At 37.4% G+C, this 23,997-nt stretch overlaps 1 protein-coding gene and 1 long non-coding RNA gene across 20 annotated transcripts in view; one reads left to right on the top strand and one right to left on the bottom strand.

Annotated features, from left to right (window-relative positions):
• The first annotated feature begins 8,157 nt into the window (after window positions 1–8,157).
• On the top strand, window positions 8,158–22,596 carry LOC117671579 (uncharacterized). The gene is made up of 3 exons (XR_015731559.1): window positions 8,158–8,400; window positions 8,943–9,040; window positions 22,346–22,596. It is a non-coding gene; the product is annotated as an uncharacterized LOC117671579 (long non-coding RNA).
• The window catches only part of ANAPC1 (anaphase promoting complex subunit 1), a 57,726-nt gene continuing 48,997 nt past the window's right edge, over window positions 15,269–23,997 (bottom strand). For 10 of the 19 annotated variants that reach the window (XM_034427532.3, XM_087883257.1, XM_087883258.1 and 7 more), the window contains exons 40-48: window positions 23,297–23,414; window positions 22,134–22,211; window positions 21,816–21,883; window positions 20,859–20,997; window positions 18,976–19,074; window positions 18,171–18,266; window positions 17,642–17,840; window positions 16,798–16,932; window positions 15,269–15,626 (exon numbers count right to left, since the gene is read on the bottom strand). In XM_034427532.3, coding sequence (XP_034283423.2) covers window positions 15,511–15,626; window positions 16,798–16,932; window positions 17,642–17,840; window positions 18,171–18,266; window positions 18,976–19,074; window positions 20,859–20,997; window positions 21,816–21,883; window positions 22,134–22,211; window positions 23,297–23,414 — 1,048 coding nt within the window. In that variant the 3' untranslated portion in view covers window positions 15,269–15,510. The remainder of the gene's footprint in view (window positions 15,627–16,797; window positions 16,933–17,641; window positions 17,841–18,170; window positions 18,267–18,975; window positions 19,075–20,858; window positions 20,998–21,815; window positions 21,884–22,133; window positions 22,212–23,296; window positions 23,415–23,997) is intronic. The other 9 variants (XM_087883261.1, XM_087883263.1, XM_087883265.1 and 6 more) reach the window with 2 other exon arrangements.

Below are 23,997 nucleotides of genomic sequence, written 5' to 3'. Positions count from 1 at the left end.
GGTTGATGATGATGTTCATTAACAGAACAGATTCTATTAAAAAGTTTGCACTTTTCAGCCTCTTTAGTCACATTTCGCCCTCATCTTAAAACAATACAGTAATCTTAACTGTCTCCACTAGATGGCACCAAGTGCTGAAGAGATTGAAAAATATTGCAAAATTAGGTGGCAAGAAAAAAGAAACTTCATACTCAAACAAAAAATCTGAAAGGGTGAAATATGGTATCCGATAATACCGGTAGTCGTAGACTTACAACAGTTCATTTAGTGACCATTCAAAGTTACAACGGCACTGAGAAAGTGACGTATGATCATTTTTCACACTTACAACCAATGCAGCGTTCCCACTGTCACTTGATCAAAATTCAGATGCTTGGCAACTGACTCATATTTATGATGATTGCAGTACCCCTTGGTCACATGATCACCTTTTGTGATCTTCTGACAAACAAAGTCAATGGGGAAGCCAGATTCACTTAACAACCATGTTACTAACTTAACAACTGCAATGATTCATTAACAACTGTGGCAAGCAAAGTCGTAAAATGGGGCAAAACCAGGGGTGAAATCCAGCAGGTTCTGACAGGTTCTGGAGAACCGGTAGCAGAAATTTTGAGCAGTTCAGAGAATCAGCAAATACCACCTCTGGCTGGCCCCAGAGTGGGGTGGGAATGGAGATTTTGCAATATCCTTCCCTCAGGAGTGGGGAAGGAATGGGGATTTTGCAGTATCCTTCCCCTGGAGTGGGGTGGGAATGGAGATGTTGCTGCCATGCCCACCAAGCCACACCCACAGAACTGGTAATAAAAAAAATTGGATTTCACCACTGGGCAAAACTCACTTAACAAATGTCTCAATTAGGAACAGAATATTTGGGCTTAGTTGTGATATTAAGTCAAGGACTACCTGTATAAAACACTACAAAAACATATAAGAGGCTGTTCCTTTTATAACAACCAGAAATTCTGCAAGTAACTGGAGAAGACCTAATCCATTTTTTTTTTCTTGGAAAAAGGAACTAACATTCCTTAGACTACAGGTTTTTTTCAAATTTGATTATATTAAAGTTGCCAAGTTTGAAAAACACTGTACTAGAACATTAAAATGATGTAACAAAAAAGTTTTCTCATATTTTGAAAGCGCTAAAAACATCTGAATCTACAAGCAGAGTATAATTTTTAAAATAATGTCTTACATTCGCTTACGCAAAGTTTTGGTTATAAAAATATAATCAGTTTAGTCAACAGATGTCGATAAGTACATATGATAAAGTTATTCTTTCATAACTAGATCTCTCAAGTAGATAGTAAAAACTAATGAGTGGCTACCAAATATCATGATGATTCATCTTGATGTTTTTTAAATTACTTTAAAATGCCCTGTTACTAATATGTAGCAAGGCATTAAACCCACACCCTAGTTTACAAATGACCAAATTAGGAACGAGCATGAAATTAACCTGATATATTAACTGCTGTTTAACTGTGAAAAAAAATCATTTATATAAATCCAAGCTTTCATTTTTGTTTGGTGTTTTCATGATGAAACAATGTATGCCTACGGTGAATTGTTATTTTCTAACAAGGATTAAAAAGATACAATACCCATTCCTTTGTCTTGAATTTCATAGTCAACAATCATGAGATATTCCAAAATATTCTTTTAAACAGCTGTTCAACCATAATAAAATAGGATTCTTGACTTATCCTTGCTTATTATCAAGCAGAATATGACAGGAAGCAACATTTTCAGGCTTATTGTTTCTAAAACTGTTGTTACAGGCTTCTGATCCTGATTTATTCAAGGACAAAATACCAAAACTTTATGAAAGGCACCACAATCTGATTAGTTTTATCTGCCTGCATAAAATGGGGATCAAACTGATTACTTCTAATTTACAATTAACCAGAATCCTGGCTTATCACTGTTAAGTATAGCTGCCCTGTAGAGTAAATACAGCACCGGATTTCTTATCTCAGGAAATTGTGCAAATGACTTAGCAAATTGGCTTTATTTGATGAGATTTTGCTGGTCTACTATGAATATTCCATAATATTAAGATTAACTGGATTTTCCTCCCTCAGGCAAAAGCTCAGTAGGACATTTCAGGGCCTGAAAGAATTTCAGGTGACTATAAAATAATTCAGGCAAGATTTTCCCATGTTAGACTTTATTTACCAGGTGAAAGGCAACTTGATGTTTATTCAAAACATATGCAAAACTCCACCCAAAGATAAATTCATGTGCAAAAGTAAAATAAGACAGGATCAAGTGACATCCTAAAATAACCTCACCCAATATTATGCCCCAGAGCCTGAGTATCCCACACATATGGAAGGTAGTAGCTTCTGGAATGCTGCCATAAGGAAAATCCATTTCCTCCCTAATACATACAGTATATATAAAGAAACCTCCCGCACAAACACACAGTTCAGGCATATGTTGTAAGCTCCTTGATACATCACAAAGAAATAAAGTATATCCTTTAGGCTTCTTTTGCTGAGGAATGTAGGAGCTGGTTAGAATGAAGAGTCTCATACTTGCTAATTCTTCTGTTTATTGTTTGTCCTGGATAATATGATTCATAATTCTGCTCCAGCCCACCCAACATTGGTTTGCTCTCATAGCTAAAGAGAAGCTAAAAACAAGAATTTTTAAAATGCGGGGGGGTTGTTTCTTCCTCTAAAATATATAGCACAGCAACTCACTATTTAATTCATTCAACTATTGTTATCCTCATCATCTTCAGTGATGAGCTGAAGAAAGAAAACATGGAGGACAAGAAGTCTGGTGCTTCTGGTGAAAACTGGGAGACGTATAAGAATTAGCTTTGATTTGGATTCTTTGAATAAGCGGTCTAAATTAATCAGGCGTATTTTAATTAACAAGCAAAGCCTGATATTGATATTAAGCATATTGAAGCTTAAAGCCTGGCGGGTTTTGCACTGTTGAAATAAACGGCTTGCATAGGTCAGATTCTGTTTGTGTTTGGGATGAGCAAGTACAACTGGTGGCCCAGCTGAAAGCAAAATACATCTGGGAGATTTGACAAGAACAATGATTACAGCAGTGTTTCTCAACCCTGGCACAATAAAAAACATCATAGCCCTTAATAAAGCAAATCCTATATTAAAAAGTATTCTGTATGTATCCGTCATCTCTTGCCCTTTTTAGAGGTAGAAATTAGAAATGGGAAAAATATTGCTATGTATACTGTTATATATTACAATTACGATGTAGACGTAAATATTAGAAGTTGAAAGAGCATTACCATATATACCTGAATAGTATTACTATTGTGATTAGTATGGTGTATAAAGTAAATTGACTCAGACAATACACTGTTCATTAAGCACTTACGTATGTGAAAGAAAAAACTATAAATTATAATTTATAATATATTATTTATATAATAATTATCCACTAAAATATGTCACCATGCCCATATTATTTATTTAGAAATAATTTTCTGTTTATAAAACTAGCAACAAATTCAGAACAACTCTATATACAGGAGTGGGCAACAGGCTTTCAGCTGGGGTCACGCTCTGGTTTGCCAGCCAAGAGCCAGAGAGTGTCTGGTTGTTGTGTCACGATTATCACGGGCATAGCCAGAAAAATAAAAAGGCATTCTTGGTGATTATGAGATTTTAGACAGCACAATTTACGCAGGCCCCTTTTGATCCTTAAAACAGGGGTCCCCAACATGTGGGCCGTGAGAGGTTTGCAACCGGGCCATGGAAGCGGTCAGCAAGCAAACGCACACACATTCTCACTTCCACAAGCGCATGCGTACACTTCATTTAGGTGAGCAGCAAGCACGTGTGCACGCCGCTTGCACAAATGAGGCTGTGCGTGTGCAAGCACACTTGCCAGCCGCTCGCACAGAACCATCCCTTTCCCCCCACCAGTCTCCAAAGCTGGAATCGTTGGGGAACTCTGCCTTAAAATAAATTTTAAAAGCATTTTTTAAAGATTTTGAGATTTTTTTATTTAAGAGATAGAATTTTCACTCTTGAAAGCTTATGGCACTAATTTTGCCCCTTAAATTCCCCTCAATTAACATAAGCAGTGCCCCCAAACTGGGGAAAAGTATTGACCTTACCCTGTCCAGTTGTACTTTGAGGAACTGCATGAAGGATGAGGGTTGTCCATAAACTCTGGAAAATTAGACATTAAAAAAACCTCATATTTATCATCGAATTGCTCACCTTGATAATGAAAGTATTGTATACATGCAGATCAATTATTTTTGTGATTCTTAGGTAATGGCCTTGCTTGTCAAAGATTCCTTCTTATTCCAGCTTTTATCTCTTTTCTTCTATATCTAATAGAGACTGTACAATTAGAAAAGCTAATAATATTAAACAATAACCCTATTGATGCAAAAACAACTAGGATTTGGGAGAGGGAGTGTCTTATACCAGAAGGTTGGGGAGAAAAAATCCTGGTAAAGTTGCTGAATAAATTCAGGCAAATCTTTCCCATCACTAAAAGAAACTTATACCAGCAGAAGCTTCTCAAAGGACTGTAGCAGTGAGCTGGGTTGAAATAATACATGATGAAATTGTCAATTATGAACATTGTTAGTATTTTTCATAGCATGCCTTAACTGGCTGCCACCAAAAATAGCACTCCTGCTTGCTAATAAGGACTTGAGCTATAAAAATCTGGGTGACCACTAGAAGACAGTAAAGAGATAAAGAAAACTTTGCTTGCTGCCATCTGGTGACTACTGAGATTTCTGCCGCCTAGATCTAAGAGCCCTAATTTAAGCACAGACTGAAAAGAGGAAGATAGCTAGAGGAAACAGAGGTTTTGAGCTAAATAGGGGAGTGTTCAAATTTTACTTTTACCTTATAAGGACATCAATTCCCTTCTTTGATTAGGTGAGCTTTGGAAGATGTAATCATTGCCTCACTCGAGTCACAGATGTAGGCCTGGAGGTCACCTGAAGGTCAAGTCTTCAGCAACCTCCTCCTCTGCACAGAGATTTCTAGGATCTAAATTAGTTTTCCTTAAATCTTGGATTACAACTCCCATCATTCCCAACACTCATGGCTGGAAACTGGTATTGGTTTCAAAGCATATTTACAGGTCAACAAGTACATTCATGTTACTTTTTCTAATTCTGACATAAATTGCAGATAATTCATGATATGATGAAGAAGGAAGATTATGTCAAGATTGCCACGTTCAATATTGTGTCTCATATGCCTTAGCCTACTTGCTCAGGTTTCACAACCTGTGGAGCAGCATGAAGAAATGATGCATCCCTGCAGTAATTTTGGTTTCTAGTTTCAACTTTCCATTCCAAGAAGAAAACAAAGATTAATACTATTATCACTCAGTAATATTACATCGTTCAGAATGGCTGCAACTACCCTGCTATTAGGACTGTAAATCAGCATCAACTAACTTTAACCAACTGATAAGAGAAAAAAAAAATCACCCCTCAGTATGTAAATGTATAAGATGGTAAATCAAATAGTGGCACCAACTAATCATGGAAAAGATCAAGCAAACTACTACTATTGTATCTCACAAAAAATACTGATATTTGCATAGAAATGGGACTAGCCCTAAAGCTGAGGCACAATGCAATCTTTCTTTCAGACGCTAAGCATGAATGATAGCATGGACTAGTATAAGAATTACTGGGGATTCCCTGAAGAAGTTTCATGTTTCAACATAATAAGATAACATGCATTTATCTAAGACATAATTTGCTGATTCTCTTCACACAAATACTTAGCCTGTTAAATTAACCACCTGTGCTATATTTATACAAGTAAAGTTAGTTCAGGAGCCTACAACTAAAATACTTTTTTCTTTTTGGAACAGAAATTGGAAATCTATGACACAAGTAGTCCTCGCCTTACAACCATTTGTAACCCGGCGACCATTCAAGATTACAACAGTGCTGGGAGAATTGACTTATGAGCAGTCCTCATATTTATGACTTCTACAGCATCCCTGCAGTCATGTGATCAATAATCTAGATGCTAGGCAACCAGTTCATACTTAAAGACAATTGCAGCAGTCTAGTCACATGATCACTATTTGTGACCTTCCCAGCTAGCTTTCAACAAGCAACAAGTCAATGAGAAGCCAGTAAGAGGATGCAAGTTGCAGGCACATGATGTCTTGCATAACAACCAGGTGATTTACTTAACCACAGCAAAAAAAGTCACAAATTAGGTTGTGATTATGTGAGCCTCATTTAAAAACTGTACTACTTGACTGTACTGTACTTCTGGTTCTTATTGTAAATTGAGGACTACGTAATCAGATACGTTGATCTATAGATCACGGGAATCCTTGTGTTGGCCTGGACTAAAAATTTGTACCTGGCAATATTCAGTCATAGGAACAATAAGAACTGATCAAGAATATATTCAATAAGAATGCTGCAAATAAAAAATATATCTACATTGATATTATGCATTTGATTTAAGGTGGATTGATTTTCTAATTTGCATAGTACAGCAAAGGATAATTTCCTTTTTCACTCTGAAGCTCCATTTGAATTTGACTATACTTAAAGCAACAAGAATGTGATTTGCTCTATTGCTAGCAGTAAGGGGATTATCTAGAATCTAAGAAATCTAGAATCTTATTCTTCCTTGGAAATGAAGTTGTGGCTCTCCTTCAGATTCATTCAAGGGTTTGCGGAATTTACCAGGTTTTTTTTACTACTTTTATGAATTAGAACTGGTGGAAAAAAAACTATCAATTCTGAGCACAGAATTTAGTCTGAGTAAATAAACTGAACAATTCTTTCACAGACCTACTTAACATCTTCCCCTCCCAGCACATCTTTATTTTAAATTCTTCATTTTGATTCAGTTTGATTTTTCTAGTGCAATTTAAGGCAGGGACAGATTGTTGCTATTAAGTAGTAGTGAAAATGTAAAAATCTGATTTGGTAAACACAGTGAAAACTCTAAGATTTAATTTGTTCATTCTTGGATTTTTTTTGAAGTTTTAAAAATCAGAACCCTGAAAAAGTTTGACGCTTTACCAATAGCTTCACAAGCTAACTGAAAAGTAAATTCCACTCTGCTTTGTGGAGCTGACTGCTCAGTTATCTATAAAAGTTGATTTTTAGTTGACTTACAGAATAATACCCAGCAGGATGGGTGTTAGGCTGATAAAAGGAAGTTGAATTCTCAGGGGCCAAATCAATTTAGGGTAGAAAGTTCAGCTTTCTCCCAATAGGATCTTTCTACTTTCTCTCGCCCTCCACAGGTTCAGAATTTCATTTCATAATCCCACAAACTTGTGATTAATACCAACCCCACTCCAGTGAAAAACACAACTGTAGTATGATTAAGAACGTTATTTCTTTATATAGAGGCATCCCAAAATGCTAAATTACAACCTAAATTACAAACGTTTACAAGCGCAAGGAGTACAGTATTTGCAATCCGGTGGTTGAGGCTGAGCTGAGGCCTGAGGTTAACAGGATGCTTCCACTCTGCATCCCGTTGCCCCGGGAATGCAGGGAATATCAGCTAGGCTTTCACATACACTTCCAGTTGTTCCAAAGATGTTTTTTTTAGGAGGCAGCTGGGCTTTCTTCGGACTTCCAGTTGATTTTTACACTACAGCAGGGGTGGGCAACTGTGGCCCTTTTACAACCTGTGGACTTCAACTCCCAGAATTCCTGAGACAGCTTGGCTGTCTCAGGAATTCTGGGAGTTGAAGTCCACAGGTTGTAAAAGGGCCACAGTTGCCCACCCCTGCACTACAGTGTATCAACTGGGGTCCTCCCAACACGAAGGCCTCTTTCACAATATTATTAAGCAGAGCATCAGCCGGCGAAGTGTAGACCAGACCAAAACTCAGGACTAAGGAGGCAGCCCCCAAAATCGATTTTAAAGTAAAGGAACCCCGTCTTACCGAACGCCGCTTTCTCCTAAGGGATTCTGATCCCCAAGCCCACCCCCGCACGTTGCGGCTGTCGACCGGTTCGTCTTCAGCGTAGCCCGGAAAACCAAAAGCGGACGAGAGAGGAGCAAAAGGGGCGCCTTCTTCCACGTGTGCGGAGAAAGCGCAATCGCCGCGTTTGTAACGGGCGCCAGAAATGAAACTCAGCCTTCCCTGCCCCACTCATTGGTCCTGGCCACGTTACCGGCTGCTTTCAAATCTGACGACAGCTACTTCTTCATTTGTTAAATGAAACAGGAAGCTTTTCTCTGGGGGCTGCGCGCAGCTCTTTTCGCTGGTCCCATTTTCTGAAAACGCATAAAGGCAGAGTAAAGGTTGCTGTGGTTTCCCCGCCGTTTATTTTTTATTTTTTGGAAGCAATACACGCCAGTTCCGAGAACTTTCATTCACGTGCAGATTTCGAATGTGCTTTGGGAAAGTGGAAGTTGCTGCTTTACGGAACCGTGAGTACGTATTTTTATTTCGTATGAACGCGAGTTTATTCCATGGTTATTACGATGGCTGGTTTCACAGTCTGCCAGATGCTTACACCGGATTTGGCATTGTTTGTCCATCTAGCGAGGCTTTCCCAAGGACCCGAGATAGGCAGATGTTGTTTAATAATATTAAAGCTATCGTGGTAGGATGCAAGCTGTTCCAAGAAAGCTGCCTTTTGCAATTGAGTGATTGCAAGTGATCTTGTCAATGCCTGTGGTGTTACTATTAGTACTACTTTTGCTTTTTTGCACTAGTCGTTCTGCTTCTGCTTGCAGGTGTTTGCATTTTGTGGTTTTCTCCTGTTCTTTCTCTTCTCTTCTGATGCCTCCACTATCCAGGTTTTTTGTCTGTCTTATCCACAATTGTTAAGGCTTGAGTGTTGTGTGGCAGATGTTTGTCTGTTTGAATTGTAAAATCCCAGAGCTCTTCATTTTCTATTACTTGTGGTCAGTGGTGGGATTCAAATAATTTAACAACCGTTCTCTAATTCAAGGATTTTTTCCAACAACCAGTTCACCAAACTGCTCAGAAAGTTAACAACCGGTTCTCCTGAAGTGGTGCGAACTGGCTGAATCCCACTGCTTGTGGTCCTACCAATTCTTGTTTGCAGGCAAGTGATTATTTCCTACAGATAATAATAAAAACTTTATTGTCATTGTACGTGTATATACAGTATCCCCATACAACGAAATTCACTTAACACCCAAAGACCAGGTCCAACACACATAAACAATCCCCAAACACACTCCCACCCATCACAATTACCCATCCCTAAACCACCCAAACATTCACACAACAGACCAAATAATGCTGTCCAATAGTTCACTGATGGTGGCCCTTTAGTTCATTGTTGATTGCAATTATAGCTCCTGGATAAAAACTATTCAGAAAACGTGTGGTCCGAGTTTGTTCTGTATCTTCTGCCAGAAGGCAACAGTCCAAAAAGATTGTAAGCAGGATGGGAAGATAGGCCTGTGCAACATAATTGTGTCATGACATTTGATGTAAACCCTATGTGCCATCTTTTTTGCAGCAGCTATTTGGTGAATTGTTTCTTCAGCTTCTTTGTTTTTGCTCTTCTGTTGCTGTTTTCTTAACTCTGGTTTTGTATGCATTTGTTCTTCCAGCTTGGTCTTGTGCAATCAGAATTGGCCCCTCTATTATTATGGTTGGTATTATATTTTTATCCCACCTTTGTATGAATTTATTTGGTCAACTCAAATCAGCACAATATTCTTGCCGTTTCCCAGACATTTTCCACAAACGTTGATATTTCTTAGTAGCAAATTGAGAATACATACCGTACTTGGTTACAAACTTTTGACATATAGTAGAAAGGCATAATATTGGAAGGGGTGAGAGGGAATCTTGTATGTGCTTCTATAGGTAAATATCACAGACTCACTGGCTGAATTAAAACAGCATGCAAAGCCTCAATATGACTTGTGGCTTAATGCATTGTGAAACCAGTAAGTATGATTTGTAAATTATGTTTTAACATTATCTTGTTTAAACCTGGAAAATTGTTATTAGTTTATTTGATAGATTTATAGGTCATTTTTTTTTAAAAAAAATAGGAGCTCAAGGGGAGACATTTAATATTCCATCTCTCAATTTTCCCCACAACAAGCTTGTAGGGTAGGTTGATCTGAGTCATCTAATGAGCCTTTATGATTGTTAGTCAACTGAAATCAGGTCTAGTAACTAATATATAACTCTAGAAATGAAAAAAAAAAAACAGATTTGGAAACCATGATTAAATGAATGAAGCCTGAATGAATAAATGTGTATATTGTTGTGCTATCAATTTGTGTACTATCTCGCTTGTAAAAAAATTAGAAATAAATGTTCATTAAACTTATTCTTTGGGCATGCAATAAGAGCTTATATTAATTTGTTATTAGTACTATTAATTCATTTAGGGTAATTAAGCCCTAATAAGGTACAAATAAGGTCACAAAACATATTCACATGACCCTGAGATACTGCAACTGACATAAATACATGCCAGTTGCCAAGCATCCAAATTTTGATCCTGTGATCATGGGGATGCTGTAGTGGTCATAAGTGTGAAAAATGTCACATTTCAGTGTTATTGTAACAATCACTAAATAAATGATTGCAAGTCAAGGACTATCTGTGCAACTCCAGTCCTCTGGGAAGAGCGTTTGTGTTTTATTCCTGTACTAACTAAGGTTTTTGACTCTATGGAATCACATGCATGAGTGATCACCATAAATGTGGCTTTTTTATAGGTGGTGCCCAGCATACAACCATTTAACAACTGTTTGAAGTTACAATGGCACTGAAAAATATGACTTACAACCGGTTCTCACATTTATATTTTTTATTTATTTATTTACTTATTTATTAGATTTATATTGCTGCCTATTCGCCCATGGCAACTCAAGGCGGCTTACAAAATATAAAAAACCACATTTAAAGAACAGTAAAACTCATAAAAAATCAAATAAATTAATGTAATAAAATCACCCCTGACCCCCACCTCCCGCCCCAGTGACAGCCGATCACATGAGCCATTTAATGGGCTCTATCCCGCTCTGGGTTCCCCAGGCCTGCTGGCAGAGCCAGGTCTTCAGCGCCTTCCGGAAGAGAATTAGGGTGGGGGCTGTTCTAATCTGGGGGAATGATGTTCCAGAGAGAGGGCTCCAAGGACCATGGAGAAGGCCCTTTTTCTGGGTCCCACCAGGTGTATCTCCCTTGGGAATGGGACCCGCAACATTCCCTCACAGCATTCCTACTGTTGCATGATTAAAATTCAGGCACTTGGCAACCAGCCTGTATTTATGACAGTTGCAGAGTCCTGGGTCATGTAATCGCCATTTGTGATCTTCCCAGTTGGCTTAAAAGGGAGGATGCCACTTAATGACCACATGAATCACTTAACAACCATGGCAAAAAGAGTTCTAACATCAGATGAGATTCACTTAACAACAACCTTGCTTAGCAACAAGCAATTGGCCTCAATTGTGGTCGTAAGTTGAAGACTACTTATATACATCAATCAATGTTGTGTTTGGGTGCCGTGGCAATACACATGAGGTATTGCATGAAGTATTGGAATGTGGAGTTATGCAGCACCATTTTTATATAGTTTTATATAGTTCCTGCTTCAATTTAGCTGATGTTGTGCAATTGTGGTTGGTTGTCTGGAGGCCTTAAAGTTCCAAGACTGCCCATCCTTCTAGATTTAATTATTGCTTTAAAAGTAACTTGTAGTTTCATGTCCCATTAGGACATGTGGCAAATGACATAGTAAAGTACAGATTTGAAGTCTTCCACAAACCAAGTCTTCCATTTGATTTCTGAAACCTTCCAGTTAAAGCATAGCTGTTAAAGACTGCAACTTGAGAACTTGGAGAACTTATACCAATTAAAAATGGATGATATAAAAATAGACCAGCTGTTCCCATTGCAGATGCTCTTTATTTTAAGAATTAAAATTCCTAGATTTCCCCAACCAACATGGCTATTCCTAAAAATGCTGGAAGCTGAAATCCATACAGCTGGTAAATTTAAGATCTGACCCAGTATGAGGCAGTTTTGTATGGTCATTAACTCAGCAACTACATCACAATAACTCTGATCATGGCCATAGATGACTGTTAATAACCACCCAAAGACAACATATATTTGCATGCAATATATTCATTCAGATGTTTAAAAATGACTCCAATTCTCTGAGCTGGCAGTTGAATAGAAAAAAAATGGAGTGAAGTCAGTCACAACCTGGAAAAGTTATCATATTTTGGTCAGATTTTAGCTGCCAGAAATCTCTCTTCTGGGACTAGTGAAAGATCAAATTATTTTATGCGGTATAATTAACCATGCATTGCAGCTTCATTTAATATGTGTCTTTGCTTTGTGTTGGTGAGGGACCAAAGGCTTTAATTCCCAGAAGGCGTTAGAATTTTGGTTATTCTCCCAGGCTTTGGGGGCAAGTCCCTATAATATTTGAATTTGCTTGGTAGTTCTTTTCTGGACAAACATCTCTCTTGTACTCTTGCTTTATTGTTGTAGCTTTTTATAATGTAAAGCACTAAGAGTTGTTGGAACTCAACCTTTTAAAAAATCTATATAAAATCAGGATTTTTGAAGCAAAGGTATGGCTGTGCTATGAAGATGAATTTAAAAGGCGAAAGATTTATACGATCTGAAGAGAAACCAGAGTAAACTTGACAGAGAAAGATATTGAAGGATATCAGAAGAAATTGGATAAATTTTGCAATGGTGGGAAAAGACCTAGATTAGTGAAGAAAATGTGGTATCAAAATCAAAAGGAAGGTGGATTAGGAATCCCCAAACTACTCAATTATCATTGGGCTTATGCTATTCGGACTGTGGTAAAAATATTTAAAGGTGAAGATAGTCATTGGAGAGATTTAGAATTAAAAGACATCAAGAGATTTGGCTCAACATGGTTTTTAGATAAAGCCAAATCAAAATGTGTAATTAATAGCTATTGGTTAAAGGGACTGAGTAAAATTTGGAATAAATTTGTTAAAATTTTAATTCCAGATATAATTTTCTTAGGGAAGACAATTGAAAATTGGCCGATTAAAACTAATATAAGTCGTGATAGGGTAATGGAAGATGAAAATATACAAATTATAATAGATTGGTTAAAAACTTCAGAAAATGAAAGGAGGAAAAAAGAAATCATTGAAAAATTGGGTTTAGGCTGGTTTGAAAAAATACGGATAGAAAAATGGACTAAGAAAGTAAGGGACAATTGTTCGATAAGTAGAAGTAAAACTGAATTTGAACATTTAGTATTCCAAATTATGAAAGATGAAATTAGGCTAAAGGGACTCGTTAGTAAGGTATATAAGATTATAAATTTTGATGGAAAACCACAAAGGGTGATGAAGTTGAATTGGGAAAAAGAACTTAATATTAAAATATCAGATTTAGATTGGAATGTGAATTGGAAGAGTAGAATTATGAAGACTTTATCTATAAGGATTAAAGAGCATAATTATAAGGTTGTTTGGAAATGGTATTTGACTCCATTAAGATTGTCATTGATGGATAACAAAATTAGTAAACAATGTTGGAGATATGATATAGAATTAGGGACTTATGAACATGTGTGGTACAAATGTGATAAAGTTAAAAAGTTTTGGCAACAATTGGAGAAAATGATATTTGAAATGATGGGGAAAGCAATAATATTGAGACCAGAAACTATATTACTGTTGATAATTAAGGAAATAGAACCAACAAAATATGAGAAAGAATTGATTAGAATTATGATTATAACTGGTAGAATTATAATAGCCAGATATTGGAAATTAGATGTGAATTTTAGAATAGAAGAATGGTATTGTGAAATGTGGAAATTAGCTTTAAACGATAAAATGACATGTGATATTAAAATTAGAAATGGTGACTATAAAGAAGATATTTTCTGGAAAATTTGGAAACCATTCGTGGACTATGCGCTGGGAAAATTGGATGCTTCGGTACCTGTACCCCGAGAACGTGGATTTTGGCGATCATGAGGATATATCCGAAGAACCAAATCTTCCTTTCTTATGTATAGCACAGGGTGAAGTATTGTATATGTTGTTTGTAATGTTATTTTAAAAAAAATTAATAAAAAATTAAAAAAAAAAAAGAAGATGAATTTAAAAGCATTTCATATATAGACTGTCAAGCCCAGCCACAGCTCGACACACATACTGGAGGGGGAGAGGGATAACAATATGTCCCTCAAGTCTACGCTGTCAGGGGTCCAGCTAAGCACTGGGTGCATTAGAGGTGATGGCAGAATACCGATTCATCAGGTGATGGTGGTTATCGACTCGGGACGCGTTTAGGCAAAACGGGATGAGGCAGCAGGGGAGACACAACGGAGAAGGTGGTGGAGGATGATGCGGCAGGAATCAGGAAGTGCTGCAATCTGCCGAAACCAGGATCAGCTGAGACGCGCTATCGGAGGGTGAGGCGCTGCCGGCACGGACTGTTTAAACGGCGCTGAGAGACGGTAGCTCTCAGCGCCAACTTTGCGTGGTTCATACTCGGTTTGTTCTGACACCCATTTGTTGTGGATTAAAGATTGATGACATCTACAGACTGACTTCGTTTGGTGATTCAGCGTATTCCTGCATGAACATGGAGTAGACGGCCGAGATAGACAACTTAATAAAGGCAACTATGTATTAGGCAGTAGGACACTATATAGCAGTGTTCCCCAATGTTTCCAGCTTTTGGGTGGGGGAGAGGGGATGGTTCCGCATGAGCGGCCGGCAAGCGCGCGTGCATGCAGCTCCATTTGCGCAGGCGATACACTCGCACCTACCGCTCCCTCAAATGGAACACATGCATATGCGTTCGCCTGCTGCTTGCACAAGTGAGGATGCGCATGCATGCGCCCCTCCCCAGCCATTTCCCTGGCCAGTTGCAATCCCCTCAAAGCCCACAAGTTGGGGACCCCTCCTATATAGAACAAAACCCCAAAGTAGCCCAGATTGAAAGATAGAATGTCACAAACCATTTAGCAAACATTCTTCTTGAATACTGACAGAACATAAAAGTAGCACAGGACACTGCCCATGTTAGTATATTTTGTGTTACTTTTGAGCAATCTGAGCCTTTGGAAATTTATATGGAAATATGTCAGACAGTGAGATAAACTCCTTTGGTGTCTGCATTTCTCCCACTGGCAATTCAAAACTATTAACCATCACTTTTGTGTGTGTGTTGTTTGTTACAATTTAGACATGATTAAATGCCATTAGCCAAAGAATGCTGCACTGCATGGATCTGATATTTTATGTACAGATGGTCTATTTTTCAAGTTTATCATCAAGACTTTTTTTTTTTTGCAAACAAATTTTATTTACAAAAGTAGATGTATTAATTTGCACTGGCATGTCAGCCATCCAACAATATATAAACCTCTCTTGTTCACTCTGAAAACATAAAAAGGGAATGGGAAAATTTGTTAGATGTAAGTTTGTGAGCTTGAAAGCAAAGCTGTATCTTTGCTATGTATCTTTCATTCCATGTCAAATACCACATTGGTACTGTGTTTGCTGACTCAGGTAATTGCTTTCACAAACTCATTGCCTGTGGATTTCCCAGCAAAAGAGGTGCAAGCCTCAGCAGTGCACGAACTGGCATCTTCAGTGGTTTGAATTTCAAGAGGAGATCAGAAAAGCTTGTAATACCTAGAAAATATTTTGAGAGAAAACAATTTTCCAGCTGTAAGAACATAACATACAAAAATGCTGTGTTTCAGAAACAAAAACAGGTAGTCCCTGACTTACAACAGTTTGTTTAGTGACCAAAGTTACAACGGCACTGAAAAAAGTGACATACGACCGTTTTTCACATGACCTTTGCCGCATCTCATGATCACATGATCAAAATTCAGACGCTTGGCAACTGACTATTTATAATGGTTGCAGTGTCCTGGAATCATGTGATCACCTTTTGCAACTTTCTAACAAGCAAAGTCACTGACGAAGCCAGATTCACTTAACAACCGTGTTACTTACTTAATAACTGCAGTGATTCACTTTAACAATTGTGCAGAAAAGGTCATAAAATGGCGCAAAACTCACTTAACCTCACTTTAAATTATGGGTATTAATTCAGCCAAATTTATTTAATTCATTTTATTCAATTTTAAATTTTTATATGTATGTGTTTTATTTCGTGGCTGTTCACCGCCCTGAGTCCTCCAGGAGTAGGGCGGTATAGAAATTCAATAAAACTAAACCACTAAACCAGCAACAAAAACATTTGGACTCAATTGTGGTCATAAGTCGAGGACTACCTGTATAGCTCTTTGGTGATGTACAGCAGTATTGATTTTCCTATTATTTAAAATACAGACATCCAATCGGCACATTTTGACAGGGTTCATAGATCTGACTATGACTTAATACATTTAGTGTATGGATAATCACATCACCATGCTTTAAAAATTATGCCTTCTCTAGCCTATTGGGTTTTATTCATCCAACAATATTAAATGGTGACAATGAATCTAGTCTTCATCTGGTCAATCATAAATTCATTCTGTCTCTTGCAAGTGGTGAGGTATGCTTCAGAATGCAATGAAATTCTATAATAGTTATTTAATGATGAGTTATTTAATTAAGTTATTTAATACAGTGAAATCAATTTTATTGGATTTTCTTAGTAAGTGCTTCGGTTCCTGGTATTTACCAGAAATGCTAAGGCCTTTATCTGAAAGCTGAGATAGCCACTGAGCTAACGGGATAGAAAGTCTAAAATAATACAAATCACTAGATTTGGAATCTGTTCCAAATATAAAATGTGAGTTTCCTTTGTGTTAAAATATTTTTAAAAGAACCAAAATGGTAAATTTACCTTCCAAACCTGCAGCTAACAGCTGTCCTGGAATTGGGACTGAATGATATACAAGGAAACACGCCAACATACTTAATTGAGATTCATCAATAAGTTGTCCACTTAAATAGGAATGTAAACAAATATCACCGCCAGCTGAAATACAGATAAGGGAGATATTTTGGAGGATATAAATGGGATCTCAAGGTTGACTCAGCCTTCCATCCTTTCGAGGTAGGTAAAATGAGGACCCGGATTGTGGGGGCAATAAGCTGACTTTGTATAAAAAAGAACACCGCTTGGGGGGGTCGAAAGCCCTACTAAGCAGGTATATACAAAAAGTATGAAGGCTATTGCTTAACGCATTGTAAGCCGCCCTGAGTCTCCAGAGAAGGGCGGCATATAAATCGAACCAACCAATCAATCAATCAATCAATAAAATCTGCACCAAATATTAGAAAGTAGAGTTCTGTTCAAAATTCTAGCAAACCAGCTATCTCTTCCTCTGAGATATTTCATACCTTTCACTATCATCATTACCCATTTCCTCTTTCTTCTCTCTATTACCAGTTAAAAAGTATTAATTATGGATTCCACATCATTAATAGAGGCGCACCTCTTAATTTTTTTTCCAAAGTGTGTTTTTTCCTTTGGCTAATCTTGGAACTGCCTTGTACCTACTGATACTTCCCTCGTATGCCTATGCCTCCATCTTCACTATATACCAACAGAGAACTGAGTTTGTAATTACCACATTAATTTTCTTCATTTCTAGGATAAAAGTCAATATTAAAGTAGAAACCACTTTCAATTTAAAGAACTTATTGTAGCCTTCTACCAGCAAAGTAAATAATGAAAGCTTTACCTTGCAACCACTGATCCAAGGTATTATCTATAGAACACTTCATCACAGGTAAAAATTCTGAATTCATAAAAAGTCCTGCATGTGGATTTTTCCTTATTCTTTCCTGATGACTTCTGGAATTAAAAAACTCTAGAACCAATTTTATCTGCCACAAATCAAATGTCTCAGACATTTCCTTTTTTTCTAATCTTCTCACAGCCTAACACGAAAGAAAATGAAGATAGAATTAAATTAATACAGTAAGGGCAAAGGAGTTATGTGTAAGATAATTATCACAAGGTGATAATGTTTCACTGAATTTGATTTTCCTCAGATATATGTTTGTTATAGATAATAATGGAAACTTGTTGAATTCTAGAAGGCATAAAAATAAAATGTGACTGAGGATGAATTATTACAAATAGCTTTTTAAAGCATAATTCAAGCAATCAAAATAAATGTAGATTACAAATGCACTTAATGTTTTCTTTAAACTAGAAAATAAGTATATATATGAATAAGAACACATGCTGAGGAGAGAAAAAAATACCTGATCAATTGCTATATAAGCCGGCAACATCTCTGGATTCTCCTGAGTAACACACTCATACAGAATGGATGAAAAGAGGTCAAAAACTTCCTGTTTCTGAAGCAAGAAAAATATATTTTACAAAGCATGCCATCTACTCTTTTAAACATTTGTGCTTTTTTTCTAATTAGTCCAATTCCAAAACAAATTTGGGAACCTTCCCAAAGTTTCTGCATAACAGAAAAGTATTTTCTGTTCTATACTACCTAGACTAGGACACAGCATTTAGTTCAATTTTTTTTCCATCTATAGACTTGAATCACATATTCTTATTGGATCCCAATATCAGAAAGCTAGAATTAAATGTAAAATAATGAATCCCTTGTTCATTTATTTAAAATGCACTGTGTGTATAGATATTAACTATTTCATCATGGTTGGGAACTATTTTAGGAGAAACCAATTCCCTTGGCATTTTCAGAGCTTTGGTGATAAAGTCATTGGTGACTTGGCAACCACATAGGCATTTGCCATTATGTCCCTAACCTGGTCTTTTAAGTCTTCCAGTGATGCTCTCATCACCACTGTAATTAAGTCTATCCACCTTACTGCTGATCATCCTCGTTACTCCCTATGTCTTTGACTACAGTTCCCATAATTTCTGATCAACATATCCTCTGGGACAATTATGGGAATTGTGGCCCAATATAGCTGGGAAATCCTGGTTGGATAAGGACGATCTATGTCATTAGACACTTCAGAATTTTTGACCAATATAATCAATTCCCTTATACACCCTCTCCCATTTTCCTAGCTAGGTTTATACCTGACAACGTACTTGCCCCATAGTTGCAGCTGGCTTGCAAAAATAGTCAGCAAATGAAAGCAGTGCTGGATCAGATGTGAAAGCAGAAATAGCTTCTGGCTAAAAATAAAATGATATTTGAAATTAGAAGATTTCCCTTTTTTTGGTTGCAAACTATTATTCTTTATGAGAAAGTACATTTTACACACCACCACCCCGCATCATCGGTGTCTTGGTAAGAAGAACTACTTGAAAAATAGTCATGCCTTCATCGCCACATGTTTAAACTAGTGGAGTACACTCCGTGTGGTGCTACAGTCAGTACAGAATAGAGTGATCTGACTGCTGATGCCCAAGATGCACTTTGACAAACTAGCACCTATTCTTAAGACATTGTATTAGTAATCTATAAACTTCCAAGCCCAATTCAGAATAATAGTTATTATATATAAAGCTCTACATAGTACTACATTGGACATGTTATATTCAAAATGATTCTTCCTGTCACATGAAATCATGAGACACTGCTTAGAGTCTAACCTTTCAAGAACTGGGCTCAGGGGTGGGGGTTTTCTACAGCAGTTCCAATCTTTCATAATTCTCACCATCCAAGGTATCAGTCTCTTTCCCACCCCCACTCCACCAGCATTCCATTTCTGTTATCCAGGTGCAATTCAACCCTATATGGCTCAGGTCCTTGGGATCTTAGTGATAACCTCTCCTAAACAGATTTACAGAGTTGGAAGGGAACTTGTAGGTCATCGAGTTCAACCCCACCCCTCCCAAATAGGAGACCCTACACCATTTTTTGCAGATGCTGCCCTCTTGACCAAAGTGAAAAGGGGAATGCCTGCTGAAGGTCCCCTCTTAACATAAGGGAGAGCAAGAAGCAGTGGCTGCTACGTTCCTTGGGAATTGCTAACCCCCAAGGCAAGAGTGGTCTCTTTCTTATCACTTTCTGGAGCAGGGGTCTCCAACCTTGGCAACTTTAAAACTTGTAGACTTCAAGTCTACAAGGCTCATGAATTCTGGGAGTTGAAGTCCACAAGTCTTAAAGTTGCCAAGGTTGGAGACCCCTGTTCTGGAGAATAGTTAAAATTTAAGTTTTCAGAAATCTTTGAGAGGATCTGGTTCATTATGGTTTGTTATCTCTTTTAAAAAAAAAAATTGAACACCGTCCAGAATCTCTGAAATGAGGTGGTATGTGAATCAATCAATCAGGTTAGTGGATAACCTGATGGTTTTTGAGTTTTAGGCTATTTTGTCTTGCCTAGTTTAAACTGATTCTAGACAAATACAAAAAATAAAGTTACATAATAAAAACAGGGATGTGATACAGGGCAACAGAAATTTCTGTTGGGATGCCAGGGCACAATACAGGCATTCCTCGGAGATATTGCAGATTTGGTTCCGGAACACCACAATAAAGCAAATATCACAATAAAGCAAGTTGCACAATTTCCAGGTTTCCCGATGCATGTAAAAGCAATGTTTGCACCATATTGTAGTCTGTTAGGTGTGCAATAGCATTATGTCTAAAAAAATGTACAACCCTTAATTAAAAATACTTTATTACTAAAAATGCTAATCCTTATCTGAGCCTTCGGCAAGTAATCTTTTTGCAGGTACAGGGTCTTGTAAAAGAAATCTGCAAAGAGCAATAAAGTGAAGCTCAATAAAACAAGGCATGCTTGTACTTTGCAGGTACTATTAATCTGCTGGCACCTGCCTTTCTTTCTACCATATCTCTGAATTCGTTTTCCATTAACCCAATTCAGCTTTCTAAGGACCATCTTTTAGTTAAAAAACACTTTCAAAATGGAAAATGTGTTATCTAGCATCATTGCTGGTATGATTAGGCGGTAGCACATAGCATGGTAATTTCAAAGGGGGAGAAGAGCTACCTTTACTGCATAGGTATCTATTTTTCGGTGCATTACAGTTTGTGCTAGCAAGCTTCGCCAGCCCATGGGGTCTTCTTTGTAGGAAAGCTGCCCAGCTCTCAGTTTTACATAGAGGACACCATCCTTTGAAAGAATTGATCTGGGAAAAAAAAGAGGGAAATATTGAGTTAAACTGTTTCACTTATTCTTTTTGTACAAACAGTGCAAGATGATATGCTCTATATGGTTGCTCATGTAATTTAAGAATGGATGGTACAGCACAAATACTTCTGTATACTAAGTATACTTCAATAAAATACTAAATACTTCAGTATACTAAGTATACAGTGATAGTCAGCTAGGGCAGCAGGGGGCATGAAGTACAGAGGGCTAACGGCATAGAAGGGAGGAGATAGTGGCTGGAGGGAATTAAAGTGCCCATGTGGTCCTAAACACACACACGTTGCTAAGTGCCTGAACTCTGATCATGTGACTGTGATGGTGCCACAACAGCTGTATCTTTAAGGACCAATAATAAATTTAGAATGGAATGGAATGGAATGGAATGGAATGGAATGGAATGGAATGGAATGGAATGGAATGGAATGGAATGGAATGGAATGGAATGGAATTGAATTGAATTGAATTAATTGAATTCTTTATTGGCCAAGTGTGATTGAACACACAAGAAATTTATCTTTGGTGCATATACTCTCAGTGTATTACATTTTCTCAGTAACTCTCAGGTGATTGAGAGAATGGCGATAAGCTGAGTACTATCTGTAGCACGCTTAAACAGCAAACAGCTGCTTGTCCCAAGGGTGCTTTTTCAAGGGGCAACTGGACTTTTTGGTTGACCTGGATGATTGAGAATCTCCATAGTCAAACAGCTGTTTATATTTGGGTTCCAACATTTCTCCAGAGTCAATAAAATTGCAAGACAGCATGCAACTATTCAGAATGTTCACCATAACTTACTTTAAATGATGCACCCCTTTGCTTAAATCGATCAGCAGTTCCCAATATCGGGGGCCTTTCACTCTGATCTGGAAGCATAACAAATTGAAGTTGTAGATAAGATTACAAAAAACCTTCAAGTTCCTTATTTTAGAGGAAGTCCCCATACTTTCTAAAGAATCCCTCCTCCTGACAAAGTCAAGGGAGTTTGATATAATGAGGTATTGCCCTTGAAAAAAATATCTTCTTAAACCTCCATTCTCAGAAATGCTGTCTGCATGTGTGTGGGCTTAGGAGCTACATCTCAGTCACTTTGCAGAACAGAATCGCCTTGCATACCTGCTTCAGTAAATGAAGTTCAGGGAGAAGGGTGGGTGCCATAAGTTCCTCAGATGTTTGTTCATACCACTGAGTTCCCTTTGAAATACAAAACTGTTTAATTAAGTTATGAAATGTAGAAGTAGAAAACATTCACAAACCACATAAACTGCCTTAGATGGAATGTATAGAGCCCCCACCTCAAATTCAAAATACTACTTTTCTCATTACAGGCATGAAAGACATTTTCTAAATCACATGGGATGAAACAATCAGGTTTCAAGAAAGCAGAAGGATCACATGGAAAAATCTTCTAATTTTAAGGTTCCCTGTCATGGGATGTTTCTACCGTATAAGTTTCCAGGGACAGTGCTTTAATCCGTCCTCAGTACTACAAAATAATGAGCTGATCCTGCAGATATCTTCTGTTCTTCATAATTGTATCCTTCATTTCATGTATTTATCTAAAGGTTGTGCCAAATTATGTATGGAGTGTGGCTGTTTCTTTAAGCCAACCTTTCTTAACTGGACCTGTAGGACCCTGGAGTTCCACAAGAAGTCAGAAGTAGTTTTATGAGAGATTTTGATAGAAAAACATCCCCATTTTTAAAACTTTGCACTTTGACAATTATTATTGGATGATTACATCCACGACTTAAAATGATCACATTAATGTACTGTGAACTGTAGATATTTTTTATGCAGGATTTTCCTGCGATCTGAAAATTTATATCAAAGGGTAAAAAGATCAAGCAGTCTACTTTAAGCTAATACAATTGGAATACACCAAATGTTCCAAGAGGGAGGGTTAGGGTTTAGTGATGGATAGCTATTTAAAGTGTAACAGCTACATAACAATTTTGATAGTCTAATTTTTTACATTACATCAACAAGAGATGTAATAACTTTGTAAGGTTTTACAAAGATATTACATACCTTGGATTATTTATAGAAACATCCTTTTTCATTTTGAAAAAGTTTTGATTTCCTAACTCAAAGCAGCAATTGTGAGTTACCATCCCTCCCATTCTTTCAAAGCTTGGCTTTCTCCAGGTCAGGCAGCACTGTGCAGTAATTTCACCTGCCCTAACAAGGGTGAACAACTGTGGAAGAGTTATCTTTCCCCACCTGCATTTCAAAGAATAAGACCTTTTTTTTCTCCATGCGTCACAGAATTTACATACCTTATAGGTAACCTCCAGCAATGCATAGCAAGGGGTATCTGTATCCACATCCACAGGGTCAAGGAGTCTGGGTTCAGCTGCCAGGACATACAGATGCCTCAGGGCTTGAAGGTGATACCTGTGCAGGAAAGAAATAATCTAGGCTGTGTCTCTTTCTGCACGAACCCATCCATCTGTCACGAATAGCCAAAGATCCATTTAAATATCTTTTCCCTCCTACATTTGGAAAGATGTGGTCTCGATTCTGTGAAACTCTTTTTTCAAACTGATGCAGATTTCATAGTTATTGAGAAAAGGAATATGCTCTGGAGACCCTTGAGAAGTTATCAAAGATAAATTTGGAATTAAAACATATGAAATTAGAATTTGTAGATTTGTATGGGTGCAGGCATATATACACACCACAAAGATTTCTGAGTTGTAACGTTTCTTTTTCCTATGAGAGGGAGAGAGAGAACGAGAACACATTTGTTCCTTAGCCAGAGGATAATTGTGCCGGCATGGAGACTGATTAGACCTTCAGTTTCATATAACTGAAATAAAATATATGCTTCATTCCTTTACCTAGAAAGATTCATTTTAAAAAACCTATAAAGCTTTTCACAAAATTGTTGTGGTTTTAGTGCATTAGTATTTATAGACTGCAGAGGCTGGGTATTTACCCAGAGTCATCCTATGATAAGATGTGTAGACAGACAGAT

This window comes from Pantherophis guttatus, chromosome 1, assembly GCF_059756535.1.
Source record: "Pantherophis guttatus breed Tessera chromosome 1, ASM5975653v1, whole genome shotgun sequence".
NCBI classification, from domain to species: Eukaryota; Metazoa; Chordata; class Lepidosauria; order Squamata; family Colubridae; genus Pantherophis; species Pantherophis guttatus.
Note: the sequence above shows the minus strand (reverse complement) of the source record. Positions and strands in the feature narration are given on the sequence as shown.